Raw genomic sequence first — 22,228 nt, forward strand, 5'->3', positions numbered from 1 at the left:
GTCAAGAGTTTTTGACTCCCTGAGAGAAAGTTAATTAAGTACATTGTACTTAAGGTTAAAGACGAGTCATGTTAATGGGAGAATTACAAAAAAAAAAAGGAAAACCGGTAGGTTTAGTTAATCCTTAGCAGCATCGACGCAAAAAAACGATCTCCCAGACGACACGCGTGCCAGCCCGGTGTGAGAGTCAAACACAACCTGACACCACCAGCACGCCAATGGAGAAGATTTCACAGCACTTCTAGCGGGCCCGTTCAGGTATGCCCACTCTGCACGCAAGACCCAACTCCGCTCCCCGGTACGGGACTCGGCGAGCTGCGCCCTGCATTCGCGCCAGACCGGCTCCGCTGGCCCGACAGCCCCGCTCCGCAGTGAGCTGGACGAGGCGACACTCGTCTTCTGTGCTGCGACGTGATGTTGCGCCGTTGAAGCTGCGCGCCGCAACACACCGCCGGTCCAGTAAACAAACACAAACACAAACACGGAAACAAGCGTCGAGTCAAGCCCGAAGCGGCGAGCCCAAGGTGACATTAGCAATCAAGCTGCGCTCGCCTGGGGTTTCCCTAACTGATGGCACGCCGTGACCTTCCGATGGAGCTCAGCCACACCGCATCGCTGTTCCCGCAGCCGCCGTGCCGGGGAGCGGGGAAGCCGGACGGGGCTGCACCCTGCCCGGCTCGCCCTTCCTGGCTGCGGCCGGGAGCTCCGGCTCTGCGCACACTACCCCTCACCTGACATCGGCAGACGATATCCGCGTCCTGGGCCAGCAGGTCCACCACCTTGCCCTTGCCCTCGTCGCCCCACTGGGCGCCCAGCACCACCGTCACTTGGTTGCCGACGCCCCGGTTCACCACGCCGGTACCGGCTCCGTTCCGAGCCCCCGCCGAGTCTGCGCTCCCGCCGTCCGACATGCCCGCCCGCCCGTCTGTCTCGGTCTCCGTCTCCCGGCAGCGAGGCTGTGCGGCAGTGTCGCTCGCGCACGCGCGCCCGCTCGGGAGCGCGCGGGAAGAGCGCCTGCCGGGCGCCCCCCACTGGCACACCCCGGTATCGACGGAATCGCGCCCCCCTGTTTGTTTCGGGTTTTTGCTGCCGTTTCTTTGTGCTGTGCAGCCGCAGAAAGGAGTCTGGATTAAATGACCGACTGTTTGAGCGTCGATTGATGTCGCTGCCGCAAAAACGCCAGAAAACCGCGCGTACATGCCCGAACCTCGCCGCGATCTGGCGATCTGAGTCGCAGTCACAGGCGCCCACACATACTGGGAGCTGACAGAACTGGTCCCTTCAGTTTCAGTTAGGATGCGAGAGATGAAGATGATGAGAAAGGTCCGAGCTGGGGTCCACTTGTGAGACGGCCGTCAAGGCTGCGGGCCTGGCCGTTGTCGTGGCAACAGCGGCGGGCAGGGGCGCCCTCGCGCGGGAAGGGAGCGGGAGAGCGAGTTTCCCCCCGGGGCAGGGAGCAAGCGGTGTGCACGTTTAACACCCGAAAAGAAAGAAAATATTAATTTTCTTCTGTCAGTTAAGGCTTCCTTTGTCTTGTAGACGATGGGGAAGCCAACGATTCTAATGGTCTCCGCGGTGTTGCTTTTGAATGTCGAGTTCAGCCTGGAGGTGTGGAGGTGAGGCAGTTTAAACGGAGGGCCCACAACCTGATAATGACGTAGGAATACATCAATAACTTCTCCATCTTTTTTTTAATTTATTTAATTGTATTTTAAATAACCTAGGGATTTTGTGGCATACTAAGGTTTTGGGATATTTTAAATGAGAGTAGCAACGTGCAAAATGGCTCGTTTGTAACTAATTGCTTCAGTGTTTTCTTTCTATGTAGATACAGAAATATCATGGATGATGAACTTTTATTCATAACCAAAGCCTCTGTGAGTATGTGGTATTACGCTTTGAGTCGTCACACCAGCCTATACTGTATCTTAAGCCCTGCTCCCTATACAGTCGTTGTACGATATAGATATTCTTCAGTGATTTCTACATAAAATATTGTAAAGTGAGAAGTGAAAAATCTGTCGGATAATGAACCCAAGAACATGAAGGTTACAGATGAGAGGAGGCCTGTCCAGCCCGTTGGTCGGCCAGTAGCTAATTGATCCCAGGACCTCATCCAGCTGAAGGGTATCTGCTGGGCAGCCTGTTCCAGACACCCACAACTCCTTGTGTAAAGACGTGCCTCCCGTTCTCAGTTTTAAATGCACTTCCATGAAGTTTTCACTCGTGTCCCTGGGTTATTTCACTGTTGCTGTTCATCTGAATATTTTCACTGTGTCTGTGCATTCTGAATAAATCCGCTGGCTTGACTTTCTCAGTGCCTTTGAGGGTTTCGAATACTTGTCTCCATTGTACTCTGTTCAAAACAAAGGGTTCAGCCTGTCGGTGGAGGATAATTTCTTTCAATCCCTGGAATGTATCTGGTTGCTGTTCTCTGTACTTCCACAGCAGCAGTATCTTCAATATACAGTTTATGTTTAAGTATACAATATATTCTTATTTGAGTCTAGGGTACATTTCTGATGCAATTTCAAGATCTATACACCAACTCAAAAAAACTTGTCCCACGTTACGGTACAGTACTGCATGATATTTGACTCATGGACGCTAAATCCTTTGTAGTTGTGACAGCAGTGACTTCTGGCGTTTTCCTGTTTGCCTGGCCAATCTTGAAACCCACCCAAGACTAAAAGCCTTTTCAATTCATTCAGCCCATCAGTGAAGGACGCTACTTAACATGTAGAAAAATTCATGGTTTGTTTCAGAGTTAATACTTTATGTCAGACGGTTTTGATATCTTAATGATTTGGGGTTTCCGAATACCCATTATGTGGGACTGAACTTGATTTTAGTCACATAAATCATATTTTGATTTAGCGGTAGTTTGGAAAAAATGAGTAAGAAGCTTTGAAAATCAGTCCCGCAGGTGTTCAAAGACTTATGGTAGAAATCACATAATATACAGTTAATATTATGTTATAATGTTAATATACAGTGTATGTGATAGCATGTAACCTGGATCTGCAATGTCCAGATTCTTCTAGAGTATGAGGGATCCTCCTTCACAGAGTGGAGCTACCCAGAATTCTGTGAAGTGGACAATAAGAAGTAAGCCTTAACTCTGCTTGGCTGTTTGATTTTATTGCCTAGGTGCTGCTGGGGGTATTTAGCACATATACAGGGTTAGTCAAAATGCTGTCGACAACTTTGACACTTTATTACAAATTAATTACATGGGTCTCGTGATAACAGGACAAAATGATTTCTCCACAGGTGATGTCATTGTGGAGACTGTGCGACTGCAGCACCATCTGTGGAGGAGAAAACAAAACTTTAGTAAATTAACTGCCATTTATACTTGTCGACAACATTTTGACTAACTCTGAATATCCTTTGTATCTGTAGCACAGCAAGCACCTGCCAGCTTCCACCAGACAGTTTTACCTTACATGCACAGCAGCAAGACAACTAAGGGAAACAGATCAGTTCAACAATTGAAACTATTCTAGGGTGTGGCACTGATTAGAGAGTCCTGCTGCTCTTAGGGCAGTTGCTCACACTGGGATAATATGGGCTACTGAATCTTCGGGCCTTGAGAAAAAACCCCACTTTGCTATTTGGGAATACTTTTAGTTTTAAAACATTTAATGCAACTGCTGTCTTTTCTTTATGTGTGACTGAAATAGGTGTAATTTGCTTGTCTAGTGTGTAACTAATTAATTAGAGGGGTTGTTCAGAGGTATTAAAAACACAGTAAGAAAGGATAGATGTTTGATCTTTTCACTTTGTGCAAATATTCATTCGTTTGCTGCTTGATGTTTCTCTTTGCAAATGTGACCAGGCAGCTTGGATGTGTTTGGATGTGCTTTGCCATCAGGGTCATTTAATATACTGTAAACTAAAGATTATTAAGACACCAAATACAGGAACCAGTGCACACCAATGCAGGAACAGAACGATTTTCAAACATATTGCTCTGCCACAAAATATACACCACACTTTTTCTAACCTCAAATACTTTTCAAAAAATGTTTAAGTACACATTCGTCTTTCTCTACTTTTAACATCTACTGCTAGATCATTCACCTTTGATCATTTATAACCATTTTATGTACAGACAGGGAGCACAGTTTCCAACAGAGATGTAAAACAATCAATTTAATCTCCCTTTCAGCTAATTTGAATGTGTAAAACGATGAATGAGATATTGTTAATTTCTTTCTGCAGCTCTCCCAAAGCAGTCCTGACATGCAGGATTGCTGGATACCATAAGGTTAAACCATTAGTCTCTGAAAATGTAAGTATTAGTTGTTACTAATACAGATTGAGTAAATTTTGCAAGATTATTTTGCTATTACAGTATTAAACATTATGTTTAATGATTATGTTTAATTATGCTGGAAGTTTTCTTATGCTGGTAACAAATACATCAGAGCTAAGATAAGTTTAATAAACACGTTTAGATTAGCGTCGTGGCTCATCACAGATAAGGCATGGAGTATCCTGTGTGCATAGTCAAGCAGTTACTTATTTGAACAGTCTGAAACATTCTTAAACAAAGGTTTATAATAGAGTTTGTTACAAATCCAGGCTTTTGAGGAAGAGGAAAGGCACCTTCACATCGGGGACTCCTTTTTTTGTTTTTCATGGTATGTAGCAAAGGCGCCAGACAGCAGGTAGGTGGTCGTTTCCTCAGTTGTTGACACATTGGTGGTGGATGAAGATGACCAGATACAGAAGCCTGGTGGAACGCCAGCTGTAGCCTGTTTGGTCTAAAACACACAAAGTAAATTGTGATGCTTCTGGTTGCCTTCATGATCCTAAATGCTTGTCTTTATCTTGTAACAGCTCAGAAAAAGCAACACAAATGCAGGTAAGAAAACTGACTCAACAGGATCTCTTCAAGACCTTATTTATAACAATTGTAGCAGATTTTGCATCCCGCAATTAAAAGAGAAAGGATACAAACCACTTAACAAACCTGTACATTCCATCGCTGCACGTGTCACTACAAACTGAGCTGAAGTTATATAAGTAACATAAAAAATGCCAAAATGTTTAAACAGGTCCATATATGTGCTTGAATAGGTGAATAATTCATGTAATTATTATTTGTAGAAAGGGGGTAAATAAAATCCATGTCAAAATTCTGCAAAGAATGCCTTTTCATTCAGTGATCTGTGCCTCCAGTTCATGCCACAATGTTCATGTAATCTGGATGGCATGAAGACCTACTTAATAGACAGAATTATTAAGACATACAAGTTAACGCATTAAAACTATAAATGAATGAAAAATAGTTCTGCTGTTTTTCAGCATGCTTCATCGTAGGCCTGGTGCTCTCTTTTCGTGGTGTCATAGATGCCAAAGCCTTCCTGTCCTTCTCAGCACGCCTGGGTCTACCTCTAGATCTGAAAACTGCTCTCTGATGACATGTTGGATGAGGATGAGTGTTATCCAGTGCTGCCATAAACACTTCCTTCTCTGCGCTCTGGTCTAGTCCTGCTCTTCCTCGGCCTCATTATTTGTAACGAAGAACTAAGTCTTTCTAAAATTGCCAGACATAAGCAATGCCCCATTCACTGTCATCACTGGCAAAGGGAAAGGAGCGATGGGTGTGGCCTGTATGCCTTGAATGACATCCTGCCATGGGAGGTGGTATAGGCTGGTATTCATGCAGGGGATGCAGGTAAGAAAGAGTTGTCATGGCTTTAACGAGTCTTGAATGTTTTCTTGTTTAGATACTGAGAGTGTGGGTGATGGATCCCGAGAATGCCGATCCTGCTGAAATCAATCAGACAGCACTTTCCCCCTCAGTAGTAAGCAAAGTCTTTACTGTGTCTTAAAGATGAAGAAATTCCTAAGACTTTTTTATGAGTTGCTACTTCAAACTCAGTGTTTCCCATTTTATATTTATAGTTGTAGCTATCTGCATGTAACACTCTGCAGTCTCTGTGTTAACTGCGGGGTGTTTGCCAAGTCTGGAATTTAGTCTTAAGTATATTTGAGTTTCCCTTGCAGCTTCTACAGTGTTTGATAATCCTCCTAATTTGATGTCAGCTGCAAACCTGACTGATTTAGTTTACAGTGGCAGAACTGAACACAACAGTGGACCTGAACCGGTCCCTGTGGTACACCCCATTTTGAACATTCACTCCTTAACTGTGCTTTATTATCCATCCATGAATTAGGAATTCATTCTTAATCCAAAATATGTGCATTAACCAGAATTCCTGCTACCTGTTATTTGAGAACTCTTTATGAAGAACTTTACTAAAAGCCTTCTGAAATCTAAATATTATATGCACTATATTCTATTCTATTGCTGCTGCAGTTTATTCAAAGATCTCAAACAGAAAACATGGTAGGTTATCAAGTTAATATTTCCCCAGGAAACATTGTTACATTCCGTGAAAATTCATTTTAATGTTTCTTTGAAATTAGTTTTTCATGATGCTCTTATTTAAGGGAAGCAGCAGTGAATTCTTTGGGCTTGGGGACTATGAATTTCTTTCTCATCTTGCAGCAATCTTCCTTCATCAGTAAGCAGTTCTTCACCCTGGGGCAGGATCCTATAATTAAATGGTCTCCAACAAAGTCAGTCCAAGGGGATTTTAACTTTGTAAAGGGGTAGGTACTGTAGTAAATTAGTTATTGCTGCCACTGCTGAGCAGGCAGCCAGTGAGATCACACACCACCCAAATGAGCTAAACGTTTCCCTCTGGGGTTTGAAAGCTGCTTGGACATGCCAAAGTCAGTCATGCCAAATTAATAATAATAAATAATTGCTTACACATATATAGCGCTTTTCTGGAGACTCCGCTCAAAGCGCTTTACAGGTAATGGGGATCCCCTCCACCTCCACCAGTGTGCAGCCCCACCTGGATGATGCGACGGCAGCCATAGTGCGCCAGAACGCTCCCCACACACCAGCTCTCAGTGGGGAGGAGAGCAGAGTAATGAAGCCAATTCATAGATGGGGATTATTAGGAGGCCATGATTGGTAATTGGTACCATAATAAACCATAATACCATAATAAACCATAATTGGTTAATGTTGATACACTGCTAGAGACAAAGAAAATTCTTTGCTCATATCTGGGTTAAAGTTCTGGGCCAAAACCTGACATTTAATTAGAAGTTGGAAAGGGCAAATATAGTACAATACCGGTAAAAACAAGTCACATTCACTTTTGACTTTTAGAGATGTAAAAGTGAGAGATCATGTGCGGGACTTCTCTCGACTGCTGCAGGTACTGGGAAATCCACCTCACAGACAACGAGGTGCAAAGTTTGCCGAACTTCTGGATTGAGGGGAAGGCGGTGGGCTATCAGAACTGCTTCATCGCCTCCGGCTACCACACCTTCCACGACGTGGAACCCCTGCTGCCCCCTGGGGGCCGGGAGGTGCCCCTGCGCCTGCCTCGGGGCAGCCAGCTCTCGGTGGCCTGGGAGAGCTGCTCCCTGAGCACCGCGCTGCTCCTCTCGGACTTCGGCACCTTCATCACCCACGACGCCTTCGGCACCCTGGCGGAGATCCTGGTTGCCCCCCACCTGCTGGCTGCCCCTGCCGAGGGGCACTTCACCTTGACAGACGCGGTCATCGTGGAGGGCAGCATCCTCTTCCTCATGGACGGCTCCGTGTACTGGAGGAGCTACGACAGGCTGCTGAGGAAGAGGGAGGAAGACCTGCCCAGCAGCGGAGTGCGGGGGCTGCAGTACAGGCCTACCTGCTGGCAGAGTTATCCGCTTCGGGTGAGGAGAGCATCACTCTTCGGCAACTTATTACAACTGCATTTCTTTCTTTTTGATCATTCAGTTTCCTACATTTTTTGGTTTTCTAACATTATTTCCTAATTATATGTTATTCCCTAGTGTTCTTACAGCTTTCAGACAGACTGTACAACACAGTCCCACGTGATAAAATACAAAATGAAACAATTTTCTTTGTCATTTGTAAGGGATCAGACTTTCTACGGTTTTCTTGCCTTAATACCAGCTTTTCTAAGTCAAAGAAATAAAAGTTGAAGCTTAAAGCAACACTGCACATCGACAGTGTTCACAATGATGGGTTATTACTGCTTGTTTTCGTAGCGGATAAAAAAATGCTGTTTTTCTTTTCTTCCAGGACATAGAACTAAGCATCATCGCAGTGTGGACAGAAGACCAGTTGTATCTGGGCAAATCGACTTTTTACAAGAAGGCGGACCGAGCCCTCTTGGCCCAAATCTTGCGCCTTCCCTCTTCCTGTAACGTCACCATTCCCGCTGTAGCTTTTGGGTCCCGCCCTCCTGAGGTTGGCGTGCTGGTGGAGGCCTGTGGCGCGCACGACTCCTCTGATGCCAGGCTGTTCCTCGTCCTCTACGACGAGGAGGCAGGCTCCTGGTTCCAGAGCGCCTTTCTGGCAAAGCTGAAGCCGGGCTCCCTGTCGCAAGGCCCCTTCCGCCTGAGGTTCGTCCAGTCCGCCCTGCCCTCCGTGCTGCTCTGGAACAAGGAGGCCCTCTATTACAGCTCCCGAAACAACAGCGAGTACGGCCTCCTTCGCACCCCCCGCTCAGCAAACCTCACGGCGGAGTCTGGCGGCAGCAGCATCCACCAAGTCATTTTGGGTTAAGTGTGCCACTTCAGCAGCAGGGCTTACCAGGCCAGAGAACAGGAGGCCCTGAATAGGGAGTCCAGGGGAGTTCTCTTTTGTCTAGTCGTGATGCGCACTCATTGATCCCTTTCGCTTGCTCCCTCCCTGCAGATCTGTCCTGGAACGTGGTGGTGAAGATGGAGAACAACGCCCTGTATTTCTGCAAGGTGGGCATGGACGAGCTGGTCAGGCTGCACATGTGGGAGCGGCCCGGCACCAACATGGCCCTCTACCTCGGGCCGAAGGGCCAGATGAAAGTGCTGAGGCAGGTGGAGTCGGCCATTGAGGTCCACAGGTACCCTCTCAGCATGGAGGTGAAGAGCGCGGTGCTGGGCACAGCCCACACATGCACCTACTTCACCTTCCAGCACAGCATGGACATCCCAGCCTATTACCTGGACATGGGGGAGCAGATGGAGCTGTGGGCTCAGATCGTCTACCCCGAAAACATGGGTGTGAACATACAGATCTCCGGGCACAGGCTGGACCTGCTGCACGTAGCCACCCGAACACGCTTCGAGATAGCCAGTCAAGTCTGCACAAAGAACACGGTAAAAGCACAGCGACCAACACTTTCATTGTCCTACTCCTTTCACTTCGTGATAAAACATCCGCCAGGTGTTTGTTCTGTCTTCATTTCTAAATCTTTCTGGGTTTTGTTTACTGCTTCTTCAGTGTTTGCTAATCCTCTGAATTGAATATCACCTGCAAATTTGATCAGTTTACTATATTCTGGCATTGATATAAATCAGTGGGTCTAGTACAGATCCCTGTAGCACTCCACTATCACCCAGTTTTATCTTTTTCATGTGGAAAACAATTATGAAGGGATCTCCTAATGGAGTTTTAGCCAGTTCATTGAAGTTAACAGTTGATCGAACTGTCATTTTGTGACTGAAAAATCGCTTTTTAGATTTATAATAGTGAAGAACACAAATATTAATCACAAGGAACACAAGACAATGTGTCAGTTTAGTTTGATTGGTAAATGTGATGGATTAGCTAGACCAACACTTTTAATTAGTTGCACGTGTAGAGTTTTCCTTGAATAGTAGTGATAAAGCTTTTGAAGATTCTTCTCAGGGTGAACTACAGAATACTCAATGACAAGCTGGGTTTCTTCTCACTGTAAGATGCATCAGTAACACTCAAAATTGCAATGATAGTAGCAAACACTAGTGGAGGCTTTGAGTAGCTCTTGAAACTTGCAAAATTAAGTATGAGTGATAACCATAACATTTTTGACAATTTTATCATGAGTAGTTGCAGTAGCATTATAAGAGGCATTTATTATTCTGGGTGATTATGCAAAACACCTATCCATTATTTAATTACTTATGTTTCGTATTTGTATTTATCTAAATTGCTACCTGATGCACTTTTCTTCTTGATTGTTCTGCAATGACAGTGTACTTTTTATGTATTTATTGTTCCCTCAGACAATTAAACTGTACCATTGGCGGGACTACAGCAAATCAGAGAACTACAGAGAAGAAGTGCAAGTCTTTTCTCTTTTGTGTCCTTTTTTTACCTCTGCTCTGTTGCTATAAACACAAATTTAGCTAAAACCCTACAAGGGCGCTGGCTCAAGCTAGGTCTCCATTCTAAATTCCCACTTCACTGCCCCAGAGGAAGCGATGGATGTGACTGTATCTGGCAGACAGATGTGCACAGTCCTTCTCATGCTCAGATGCACATCTGGTATGTCCCCAGTGTCAGATTCTAACTGCCTTGTGTAGCTCTATATGTCAAACCATTTTGCACTCTCCTGCCAGTCCCTTGTTTGCTTTTGAAAATCTTGTGTTGCAGTCTTTAATTTAGTGGGATTTAAAGACAATCACATTGATCAGTCTGAAGAGCTGCAGTTCAACATGTCTGTCCCGAGAGACACCTGCAGCGTAGCACCATATTTTCCTCATTTTCACTCCTGCTGTTCTAAAGGTTTCACATCAGGTGTTCTTCCAAGCAGCACACCTGCGATCACAGGATTCAGACACTGTTTACCATCAAGCCTGTGAGTTGCCAGTGCTGTATGCTGTCAGGGCTCTAGAAACAAATCCTTAGCGGACAATTCTATGTGTTTGTTTCAGACGCCAAACAAGTGGCATTGTCACTCTGGAGGTGGTGCCAAATTTACCAGGCAACACCTGCAACCTGCCTTCCAACCGGGTGAGTACCACGAGGGGAATGATTTTGCACTGAAACAGAAGAGAGAAATAAATAGTTTTAGAAAGTTAAGTAAAAAAAATTAAAAGGTTTTCAAGTTCCTAGTTTTGAAATCAGAGGTAAGTTATATTTCAGTATGTGTCAGGGCAGAAATTGCACTAATGAATTGATAGTTTCATTGTGTGTTTTACAACTGTAAAACTGAATTGTCAGACATGTGAAACTGAGAGACATTAGTTATAGAGTTAGACTGTGAAATGAAAGCTTACCTCTGTGAACTGAGCGCTTCCAAGAGGACAGAGGTACTGCATCTGAATTCACATGTGCACTGCTTTAAAAGTCCTTTCCATTATCAGATATCACACATTAAAGTTGGCTGTCCTCCAAAAAGACACATACGCATCAGTAGGTAAGTGATTTGTTAGTTTTTTTTAATTGAGCTCTGCATATTTTCTACTTGTATATAAAATACTCAAAGATAAGATAAGATCACTTTATTAGCCATATACAATTTCTTGGATTAGGAATTTGTCTTTTCACATACCCCAGCTTGCTCTCCATGAGACACACAGACAGGGAGAGAGAAGCTTGGGGTCAGAGCGCAGGGTCAGCCATTTATACGGCGCCCCTGGAGCAGTTGGGGTGAAGGGCCCTGCTCAGGGGCCCAACAGAGTAGGATTCCTCTGCTGGCTGCGGCAATTAAGAATTATTTTTTTGCTAAACAAGGACCCGAGCCTGAAATATGCTCTCCTTGCTTGAACAGCCCCTTGATAGTACAGTAGATTACTGCACAGAGCACAATGGTCTGTGAAAAAGTGAAATATATTAGTTTCAGTATGCCACTCGAATTTGTGCTGCCTGTTAGCAAGCCATGAATGGTCTCAAAAATCAGTGAAGGCCTTGTAATTCACCTCATGGTGTACAGTTCCAGTAAAGATCAGACCTTGACAACTTAAAAGCTCTTAACTAGTGGAGTTCATTCTTCAGTCTGTGTCACACTCTCTACAGTGGTAAAACTCATATTTATTGAATTTTCTTCTCAGGCCATGGGGAACTCCTTGTGAAAAACTTGATTTAAAAAACTACAGCATTCCTGGGTGAGTAACAATTCCATGTTATGGGCATCTGAGCTCTTTTGAATGATTACCAATCAGCTCTGTGCACTTGCTTGGGTGTTTGAACTACTGTATGCATCTGTGTTTTCTGCAGATCGGTGCTGAGCAATCCACAGGATCAGGATCTCGTAAGATTGATGCTGTGTCTTGATGGGGTCCAGGACGCACAGTTTCACAGTACAATAATCCCTAAATAGAATCTAAATAAAAACAATAACATGTTGTGAAAGAGTTCTTGAATCTCCACTGTCAACATATCATTGAAGGTCATTGCTGAAAAGTCTGAGATTAATCTGATGCCAGAATTAAATCCTATAGGTTCTGGTATAGAAAATACAAAAACAAACTTCATAATGTTGGCATGTTTTCCTAATTTATTAAAATAAATCATTAATAGTTATTATTATGATGATTTTTCAGAAATATAAAAACATATTGGAAGGGAAAAGATTGAAGAATCCTAAAAGCAGTGCTACTTAACTCACACCCCAATCCCCTCCATTACACAGTTTTGCTGCAAACATCTCCTTTTATTACTCAGCTGATAATTAGCATGATGGATCAATACAGGAATTAAGGAGTTGGTTGAATGAAATTACTGCAATAGTTCAGATTGGAAGAGCCACAAGGTGATATAGATAATAAGGATAGAAGAGGGAAGAGTTCCATTTGATCAAAAAAGGCTCATGCTTCAAAAAACAACTTTTTCAACTTGGTTTTGAAAGTAGTAGTTAACTGATCCAAGGATCTTGGCCACCCTTTCCTTCAAGGACCCAGGGTTTTGACTTTATCTGCGTAGCTGGGTTGGGTATTCCAGACTCCTGTTTATGTTCCAACGTTGTTCTGAAGAGGTGCACTGGGTTGATGTTGTCAAGATTAGTGTCTTCTAATTTTTCCAGGTGGTTGACTATGACTGGGAATACCTTGGCTGTTTGTTCAGGATCTACTATGCAACCCCTTTTCTGCCAGGCATAGACCTGTAAGTTGGGAATTCGGACAGTCTGAAAGCCGAGAGAATATAAAAGTACAAAAGACACAAGCCATCTTCTACTGGACTGGAGGACTCCTGTCTGAGGATGGCCAACAGAGAATTTCACTCATCAGCCAGGGTGGAAATGTAGAGAAACGGACGGGCGCACACTATTCCTGCCATTGACCTCCATTGTGTTATCAGTCTTGCGTCCTGCTACAGTCTTCTGTTTTCCGTTCCAACCTGACAGTTCACTTAATCATTTTCTTATTTATATATATTTCATGTTTCCTGAGCAGTTTACTACTTTAAAAACATTCACTTTGTTAAAGGTACAGGTAACTTAAAAACTCTTAGGGCCCAGTTAGAAGTACTGTATTGGATTTATTCAGTTAATTAAATATTTTGAGCAACTGTAACTGAGACACAGCTGGAACAAAAGCCAGAAGACACTAAACGAGTCTGGTTCCCCTGTTCTGTCCCAGCCACACTCACATACCGGTCCTAAGTGATCTTGTTACAGTCTTTAAAGTCTATAGTCCTAGTAGTCTTTAAATTGCATCATTGTGCCCTCTAGGGGTGACTCCATCGTCCCTTACTCCCTTGATAACAATTTGATTTATTTTGCTTATAGCTATGACGGTGACACCTTTTTAAAAAGTGTTGAAGCCAACTTCATAGTCTGGGAAGAAAATGGCAGAACAGACTACTCCTTCAATGCCTCCATGGAGACGGTACTTCTTGTATTCCCACTCGAGACTTCCTGTAAAATGACAGAGTCTGGATTCATTGAGAAAAGTGAAGCTTTTGACACTCATAAATACCAATTTATACCTAAACTGTGTGCGTATTGGTCAGAGCCGCACCGTTATGGCGTGAAATCTAGTATAGTAAAACAAAGCTAACAACACTGAGTTTTATGCCAGTATATCCTCATTAAAGAGGAGCATGCCATGAGTCACCACCTGAAATGTAGCAGGTACACACGTTTCCTTCATTGGTCTCTAAAAAAGGTCTTCTCCAGAGGGAGATGTCCTTGGCAGTTCCTGGGCCAGAGCAGAGTAGGGCTTGTTCTGAGGTCAGCAGTAACGAACATGTTTGCATGAGCTCTTAGCTCTGTCTTCCTGGTCCTGCAGGTGGGCTGCCTTCGTGAGGCACAGACTTGGAGCTCCATGCTGGCAGGAAACGGGAGTTTCTCATCAAGCACACCAGGAGAAGCCTGGGGACCACATGTAAGGGAACGAAGGGTTGGGTTGAACGCATCAGGGTTAAAATGTTCAGTCATTTCCGCGCCCTGTGCCGTCCTGAAGCCTTGGGAAGAAGGGATAATGATCAGGGAAAATACTGTTCTGTCCTGGGCACACCTGGGCTGCGTGAGACTGCTCTTCTCACTGGCTCTTAAAGTTTCGCCCTCTCTGAGACAGGGGTCTGCAGTCGCCCTGGCCCTACTTCATCTCACTCTGCATTCCTCTCCTCCCCAGAACTACAGGAGCTGTTTTGAGGTGACCCCTGGTGTGCTGGGGGAGCTCAGCCAGCCCTATGAGATCCTCAACAGAAGTGGCAACAACTTCATCACCTGGTCTCAGGTGCAGAGTGGCATCTATGTGTTCAGCGTCAAGATCCTGGATCCAAACTTCAGGTGACTGAGGCTCCTTGCATTTCTTAAAACCTTAAAAAAAAAAACTTTTCTGTTATTACTAAACCTAAATGTTATTGGTAGTTCAGGTGGGTAGCTGCGTCAGCATGCGTAGGCTGCAAAGGGACAAGTAATGGGTTTATTCTATGGTGAAAAAAAGAAGAAAGAAAACACAACATTTCGGCTGTGGAGTCTTGTTCGGGTGTGAGAAAGACAGGGCAGACAGCAAAGATTCAATAGCACAGGAGAACAAAAGCTGGGAGAGTGGCGTAGGCGGGAGCAGGGGAGAGGCCACCCAGGTGGTGCGAAGTGGGGAGAGGTGAAGAGAGGGGTGAAGTCGAAACCTGCATGAGAATAGAGATGATCACACAAAAACAAGTCTGTCGTTGAGAGAAGGGGGAAGGTGTGAACCAAGTTTCAGGATGAGTTTCGTTTCTGTTGTTTTTCTGCTGTGGGAGTTGAGAAACCCTTCTTTGGGAACAGAGACAGAGAGACCGGTGTGATCATGGCCGTCAGAGGTGAAATGAGAAACTATGGGCTCGGAGAAATCTTAAATCTTCACAGCCCTAACATGTTCGCTGAAGCCGTCTCCTAGCCTCCTTCCGGTTTCCCCAACGTAGATGGCTGGGCATTTCCTTCAAGAGGTTTCTGGAGGTATCAGAGGTCGCCAGGGTGATCTGGAATCGTCCTGGGGGGCCTTGAATGAGTGTGGTGTTAGATATGTACTTGCAGGTGTCACAGCGAGCTCTGTTGCAGGGGAAAGTGCCTGGTGTGGATGGTTGCTGAGGACGGTCAAGGGAGCTGTGAACAAGAAGGTTGTGCAGATTAGGTGATCAGCGATATGAGATGATGGGGCGGTCAGAAAAGAGGGCCCCAGTGGAGGGATCATCCTGTAGGATGGAAAAGTTGTCGTTAATGGTTCTGGGGATAGACAGTGTGTTGGGGTGGAAGGGAAGCACCAAAGAAATGCAGTTTTTAGGCCGGGGGTTCCTGATCGAGTTGATGGTCCGGGGGCTGTTATTGGCTCAGATGAGGACCCTGTCAATAATGTGGGTGGGGTATCCTCTGTTGATGAAAAAGGAGTGCATTTTGAGTGCTTGGTTCTGGAAATCCATGTCATCACTGCCGAGTTGTCATAGCCGAAGGAACTGTGAAAAGGGGAGAGAGTTTTTAGTGTGTTTGGGGTGAAATGAGCTGTACAGGAGATAGCTGTGTGAATCTGTGGGTTTGTAATAGACTGAAGTAGAGAGTCGGATGATTAATGGATAGGTTTATGTCTAGAAATGGAAGAGTTGTGGAAGATATGTTAACTGTATATTTGAGGGATGGGTGGAAGTTGGTGAAGTGATGCAGGAAGTGCTCTAACTGGTCATTAGAGCATGTGGCAGCACCAATGCAGTCAGCGATGTTTCGCTTGTAGAGGTCAGAGACAAAGCCAGTGTAGGAAGTGAAAAGACGTTCTTCTACCCAACCAACAAAAATATTGGCATAGCTGGGTCCCATCCTGGTGCCCATGGCAACTCCACTAACCTGCTGTTAAAAAAGGTTTTTGAGGGCTGTAAGATGTTAGAATAAGAATAACTAAATGTTATTAGTAAAACTAAATCATCCTGAAGTAAGGCTAGATCTGTTTGTAAATTTTACTTTATTTTACTATGCAAACTAACTCTTAAAAAACAGGTAAGACGAAAGGTGTGTTATTCAGCAGTTATGTAGACTAAATTACAAGTAGATACAAGCAATAGATTTGTTCCCTGCTAAAAAGAGAAGAAAGGAAACACAACGTTTTGGCTGTAAAACCTTCTTCCTCACACCTGAAGAAGGCTCCACAGCCGAAACGTTGCGTTTTATTTCTTCTCTTTTCAGCAGGGAATAAACCTATTGCTTGTTCCTTTTCAGACTACGCTTGCTGACGCAGCTCCCCACCTGAACTACTTCTACATTACAAGTAGTCAGCTGAGATGAAAAGGGTCATTCCCATTAAGAGTAATATATTTATATGATAATTCTTAACTGCACTACACAGTGGTGACAGGTACAGTATACCGCCACTAAGTTATTACATTAAATTACATTAACTCAATTTATTCTGTCATTGTGAAGAAAGAACAAAAAGCACCTGACATGGCAGATGCACATCTCACTCTGAGTAAAATTATCATCAGATTAAAACGTGCTGAGTCCAAAACAAATCAGATGGTTATGAAAGAAGTGGGATATTAGTGAAAATGAATTAATTTGATCTTTAACGTTTTTCTCCTTAGAGATGACAATTTAAGATCTAAAATGACTGATTTTGAAAGATAAAAAATATATAGAGTAGTTCAGGTGGGGAGCTGCGTCAGCATGCGTAGTCTGCAAAGGAACAAGTAATGGGTTTATTCCCTGCTGAAAAGAGAAGAAAGAAAACGCAACGTTTCGGCTGTGGAGCCTTCTTCAGGTGTGTTGTGCCCATGGCATGTTGGGATAGGTTCTTGTTCCCCTGTGACCCTGTATTGGATGAAGAGGCTAGAAAGTGATTGAATTGAACACCTGAAGAAGACTTCACAGCCGAAACGTTGTGTTTTCTCTCTTCTCTTTTCAGCAGGGAATAAACCCATTACTTGTTCCTATAGATAGAGTAGATACAGTACATAAACAGGTATTCTGTCGATTTTTCTCGGTAAAAACGTTCTGTTGGTGACGCCACAAGGTGGCAGTAGAGTTTTTCTTTAGCGCTAATCACTTTAATGAAGATTAATAATTGATCATGATTTAAACACAGCTGTGATATAGTGACAGCTACCCAGCTATACAAAATAAAGTCCGGCTCAGTTTCTATAGACATTTATTAGCATTGCCTAGACCAGCTTAAAATACATATTGATAAGAGGCAAGTTTTAAAAAAAAGATCTTTTAGATGTAGTTTTTCTCCAATCAATAGGCACATCAGATCAATTAAGCACATCAGATCAGGCCTCCAGGCTTTAAATAAAATGTTCCTCCATTCTCATATTTCTGATTGATTTTATTCTCAAGGCTGAAAAAGGCTAAGGAGTCTGAATTTGCAAGGCTGCAAAGGGAATTTGGAGAAGCTGCCATTATACTGAGTTAATGGATCAGCCCTGTATTTGGTAATGACTGATACCACTGACTCACCCTCCAGGAATTAAGTGGAGCTCTTTGGTCAGTGATATTTAATACTCCAATGATGACATGAAAGCTCCTGTAGCACTTATGGGAGAGGCATTCAGGGAGATGGAGGTGAAAAATAATCAAATTGACCAACAACCCCTGAGGATGTTCAACAAGCAGAGATCGTTAAACCTACTATGTCTGCCTTCGTGGAGACACTGTTAAATGAGGATCAACCCATGGAACTAATTTTTTCCCCTACAAAAATTCAGAAAGGCTTGTTTATGAATTTCTCAGCAGCAGTCTGTGCTGATTTGTGTTTCAAATCTGTTGTCATTTTAGATTAAAGGAATCTCGGGAGCTCTGGATTCCTCCCACAGTCTAAGAACATACACATAGATAAATTGGCTTCTGGGACAATCGGCCCTGGTGCGAGTGTGTGAGTGTTTGTGTCGGTGTGTGCCTTGTGATGGACTGATGTCCCATCCAGGGTGTACCCCGCCTTGTGCCCATGGCTTGCTGGGATAGGTTTTGCTCCCCCGTGACCCTGTGTTGGATGAAGAGGCTAGAAAGTGATCGAATGGACTCTGTGGAGTCAGGACACTTCAGCCTTCTCGTATTCAATTTCTGGACCTGTTTCCCTGTTTGGCTGTCTGGGTCTGTGTACAAAGTACACAACAGTCCGTCAGCATTGTGCATCCAGACTCTCCAGCTGTTCAAACCAAGACCTTGCAATGTTTCAGAACAAGAGACCTTGATCAACTGCTGCAAGATCTTACTTTAGAACTTGAAATGTTAGAAATAATTAATAATTAATTATAATTTCTTACACTTATATAGCACTTTTCTGGACACTCCACTCAAAGCGCTTTACAGGTAATGGGGATCCCCTCCACCACCACCAATGTGCAGCCCCACCTGGATGATGCGACGGCAGCCATAGTGCGCCAGAACGCTCACCACACACCAGCTCTCAGTGCGGAGGAGAGCAGAGTAATGAAGCCAGTTCATAGATGGGGATTATTAGGAGGCCATGATTGATAAGGGCCAATGGGAAATTTGGCCAGGATGCCGGGGTTACACCCCTACTGTTTTCGAGAAAAGCCCAAGGATTTTTAATGACCACAGAGAGTCAGGACCTCGGTTTTACATCTCATCCGAAGGATGGAAAACTGAGACGTGCGTCCCTGGGTGGGCTTGAACCACCAACCTTTCGGTTAACAGCCGAACGCGCTAACTGATTACGCCACAGAGACTGACGTAGACAGTAGATTGCTCCTTGTGTAATCCTGGATGTGTAATCACAGCCAGGAAAAATAGATATGTTTGAAGTAAATCAAAAACCTTAAAGTGTGATAAGATTTCTCACCTGGTGCTGTACTCCTGAAGCGGCTAACAAAGCTAACCTGTTGGATTTTCTGTTGTACTTCAGGGCTCAGTCTTGGGTCTGTTTTAACTCACCAGTTGCAGGCTGCCTCATGCAGTTTTAAAATGGTGGTGCAGGTTACCACTTCTGTGTTGAAGACACTCATGTGTACTGTTGTATATGGGTGCTTGTGAATGTTTCCTGAGTCAAGAACTTCAGGAATTTAGGTTAGTGATTAAATCTGAGCATAGTTTTGAAAGAAAGAAACAGATTTCTTTGACAAGAAAGGTAATGAGTGGATTCACTAGAGACCCTGTGGGAGGTGAAGCAGTCTGCTTTTTCCACTCTGTGAGCAGTGACAGAAGAGACATATTAAGAAAATGAAAGAATGTAACATTTGTGAGACACATCAATTTACATTATTCCATTACACTCTTTACATGACATTTCCAAAGTACCACATTTGTCACAATCAGTGTTTTCTCGCTATTTGCACAGGGTGACCAGTTTTTAATCAGTGGAACTCTGTGTGACTCTTAACGATTTCTGACTCAATTATCTTTTCAGTTTCTGCGACCTGCAAGCTGTATTTGCTGTACAGACCTATGGGGTTGTCACAAGGTAAGAGTGGAAGGAAGATTTCTAAAAAATCTAAAACAAATTCTAAAAAAAAAATCAGACTTGAAGGTTCATCCATTCTGTTTACTTCTCATGTTATTCATGTTCATTGCAGACATTGGGTCCAGAACAGACTCTCTGAGGGGTAATCCATCAGATTAGGCGAAGTTGAATAGGCTTTTTTTTTCAGTTATTTATGAAATAACGTCTGACTGGGCAGGCTGTGTTTTGCAATGTCTGCATGCCCTGTGGCAGTAGCATTCTGACTTGTGACCATACCTCTGTGCATGACTACAGTACACTCTTGTTTTTCACAACAAAACCTGTCTGTAATGCGTTGGTATTGCTGTAAGAGCAGTCCTTTGGAGTGGAATGTTACAGAAAACAAGAAAACGCCACTGAGCAAATTCTTCCGTTTCGCCTTTTGCAAAAAGAAGGCAGCACCACATGACAACAAGAGGCAGACTTACATACATTCTCATGGGATAAGGTGTCTAGATTGCCCACAAGGCAAACTCCCCCACACCCTTTGGGCATGTAATTACACAATGAACACTTAATAAGAAAGCATGAGGAAAGTGTTCACCAGCTGTGGGGGGCGCTGATGGGGCTCGGTGGGCTTGAGCTGGGCAGGGTACACACAGCCCCTTGTGTAACAGTGAGCCCTGGCATGTTCTGGGCACTAGTGGGGTGTCTACACTGAGAGCAGCCATCAGCCCTCCAGTGGTGCTGACTGTCCACTGTGCACAAAGCAGTTTGCAGCCAGTGCTAAGGGTGACTGGCTCAACACAGGGTGCTTGAGAGGTGTTGTGCCAACCCATATTCTCACTGCACTGGCACAGAGTGTGTAACCATACCCTGTGTTCATTCACAACTGGCAAGTCAAATTCGGCAGCAAATAAAATGAGAAACATAACTGTTGATTCCGAATTCATAAAAAGATTTCTTTTTGAATTAGCGGTCTTGTACCAGCAGCAATGCTCGCATTGGAATGTGCACAATCTCTGTTAAAGTTCTTAGGGCCTGCCTCTAAGGTGCATTGATTTGTGTCTGTGTTTCTTTAACATGCTGAAGATGTTGCCACACCCAGACATGTTTGTATAAACCTTGTGGTCCACATGACGTTATGAATTTATTTAAAATGTCATGTTTTTTTCAAATTGCAAACAGGAGGAAGTACCAATACAAATACAAAAATTCAAAATAAGGCCAAAATACAATAAAAGCCAAACTAATCAAATTCTGTAGCTGTGTCTTTATTGTTTTCCTGTTCTTTTCAGTTAGAGTAAGTTATATGATTTCATCAAAGCCCTGTGTGATTGGGGATATAGCTCATCAAGGGTTTTCGGTAATCCCTCCTTTGACCAACAGGGACACAAATGTGGTTTGAATTTTTCTGACAGCTATCTTGATAACTCATGGGTGTTTGTCGTTGCAGCAATTTTGGAGTATTTACCGGAACTACAGCAATGATGGTCACATTGATTGTTACTGGGGTATTGATCTGCACCTACTTTCGATACATAAAAGTTTTTCGGGAAATGTTAAATAACCCAGTTGTAGACAAACAGTAATGTTAAATATCCCACTTAACTGTGTGAAGGCGAACAGTGATGATTAGCTTGTCACTTGAAGGAAATTGATGGATTGTTATTCATAATAAAAAAATGAACATTTCTTCTTATATAGAGATAACTTTGAATGTACAAGAAAGGTTTTCACAAGTGACATGAATTTGTTACAGTTAAGTTGTACATTTAATAGTTCAATAAAGTACTCTTTTCTCCATTAATTTTGTTTTAATGTCTGATTTGCTCTTTTTACACATACATTTCTTAAAGCAAAATGATATAAGAGACTAAGAAAAATCAAGGCAATTTTAACCAAGTTCTACTTAAACTGGGACCATTAATTTGAAAACTTCTGAATGACCAATTGAAAGGTTTACAGAAAATGAGATATACAATCATTCAACTATGACTAAAAGCCTCTTCGAGGAGCTTTCTTAAAAAACCCCCGTGGCACCCAATCTGCTTTAAAGGAAGGAATATAAATAAGAAGCAAAAATATCTGTCCCGCCTAAACATAGCCGTGCTGTGATTCCTGTGATGTATTTGGTACGCATTGAGCCGAGACTGTCTGGGCAGGACTGAGTCATGTGGTGAGTCAAGGTTTTCAGGGTTTCATCGTGGCCTCATTAAGTCCAGACACGCAAGCCTGGTCGTGGAGCTCAGGAAAACCCACCGACCTGGATCAGCAGAGCTGCTCCTCCAGTACACTGATCCAGGTATCCAGAAACCTCAGAGGTCCGGACAGAGGCAACCCACCGGGCGCCTTCAGAATGAACAGGGCGACAGGGATCCGAGGTCTCAAAACAGAACAGGCGGCACATCCTTACCCAAAGCTGGAACAAGCTTCCCAGCCATGACTTTCAAGCCATCTGGCTTCCTGTCAACAAATGTCTAGAAGATGAACTAGCTACTAGCTACTGTAAAGCCTAACGGCCTCCTCCTGTTTGTAATTATTCTTATGTCTAATGAGTCATTAGCAGCTTCTAAACCCCTTTCTCTTCATGTACAGATCTTTTGTTAGACGTGACAATTATTAG

At 43.7% G+C, this 22,228-nt stretch overlaps 2 protein-coding genes and 1 non-coding gene across 7 annotated transcripts in view; 1 reads left to right on the plus strand and 2 right to left on the minus strand.

Moving 5' to 3' along the window:
- Positions 1-985, minus strand: part of adss2 (adenylosuccinate synthase 2) — a 33,459-nt gene extending 32,474 nt beyond the window's left edge. The window contains exon 1 of the mRNA XM_088609577.1: positions 732-985. Within this exon, the coding sequence (XP_088465703.1) occupies positions 732-911 (180 nt within the window). The 5' untranslated portion in view covers positions 912-985. The remainder of the gene's footprint in view (positions 1-731) is intronic.
- Positions 985-21,412, plus strand: LOC148645968 (cation channel sperm-associated auxiliary subunit epsilon-like). 5 transcript variants are annotated; one of them, XM_088609566.1, is made up of 23 exons: positions 985-1,323; positions 1,540-1,616; positions 1,829-1,877; positions 3,035-3,108; positions 4,228-4,297; positions 4,591-4,676; positions 4,849-4,873; positions 5,742-5,819; positions 6,527-6,630; positions 7,254-7,755; positions 8,129-8,609; positions 8,747-9,186; positions 10,075-10,133; positions 10,726-10,804; positions 11,158-11,210; positions 11,845-11,898; positions 12,011-12,044; positions 12,816-12,895; positions 13,521-13,620; positions 14,023-14,118; positions 14,368-14,525; positions 19,570-19,623; positions 21,059-21,412. In XM_088609566.1, the coding sequence occupies exons 1-23, from the start codon at positions 1,297-1,299 to the stop codon at positions 21,192-21,194; spliced, it is 2,916 nt and encodes a 971-aa protein (XP_088465692.1). In that variant the 5' UTR covers positions 985-1,296; the 3' UTR covers positions 21,195-21,412. The 5 variants fall into 5 exon arrangements, with proteins under 5 accessions (XP_088465692.1, XP_088465693.1, XP_088465695.1 ...); XM_088609567.1 differs by having other exon boundaries at positions 4,591-4,649; XM_088609569.1 differs by lacking the exon at positions 1,829-1,877 and having other exon boundaries at positions 985-1,616; positions 4,591-4,873.
- Positions 18,819-18,892, minus strand: trnan-guu (transfer RNA asparagine (anticodon GUU)). Its single transcript has one exon. It is a non-coding gene; the product is annotated as a tRNA-Asn (tRNA).
- Positions 21,413-22,228: the final 816 nt, after the last annotated feature.

The sequence above is a fragment of the Lepisosteus platostomus genome, chromosome 17 (assembly GCF_059453375.1).
Source record: "Lepisosteus platostomus isolate fLepPlt1 chromosome 17, fLepPlt1.hap1, whole genome shotgun sequence".
In the NCBI taxonomy this organism is placed as follows: domain Eukaryota; kingdom Metazoa; phylum Chordata; class Actinopteri; order Semionotiformes; family Lepisosteidae; genus Lepisosteus; species Lepisosteus platostomus.

Excerpts from the sequence above, each read along its gene's own strand:
- LOC148645968 (XM_088609566.1), top strand. The coding sequence starts at position 1,297 with ATGCGAGAGATGAAGATGATGAGAAAG. Across the intron at positions 1,878-3,034 it reads TATTCATAACCAAAGCCTCT|ATTCTTCTAGAGTATGAGGG; the intron begins GTGAGTATGTGG and ends TGCAATGTCCAG. Across the intron at positions 11,211-11,844 it reads AGACACATACGCATCAGTAG|GCCATGGGGAACTCCTTGTG; the intron begins GTAAGTGATTTG and ends TTTTCTTCTCAG.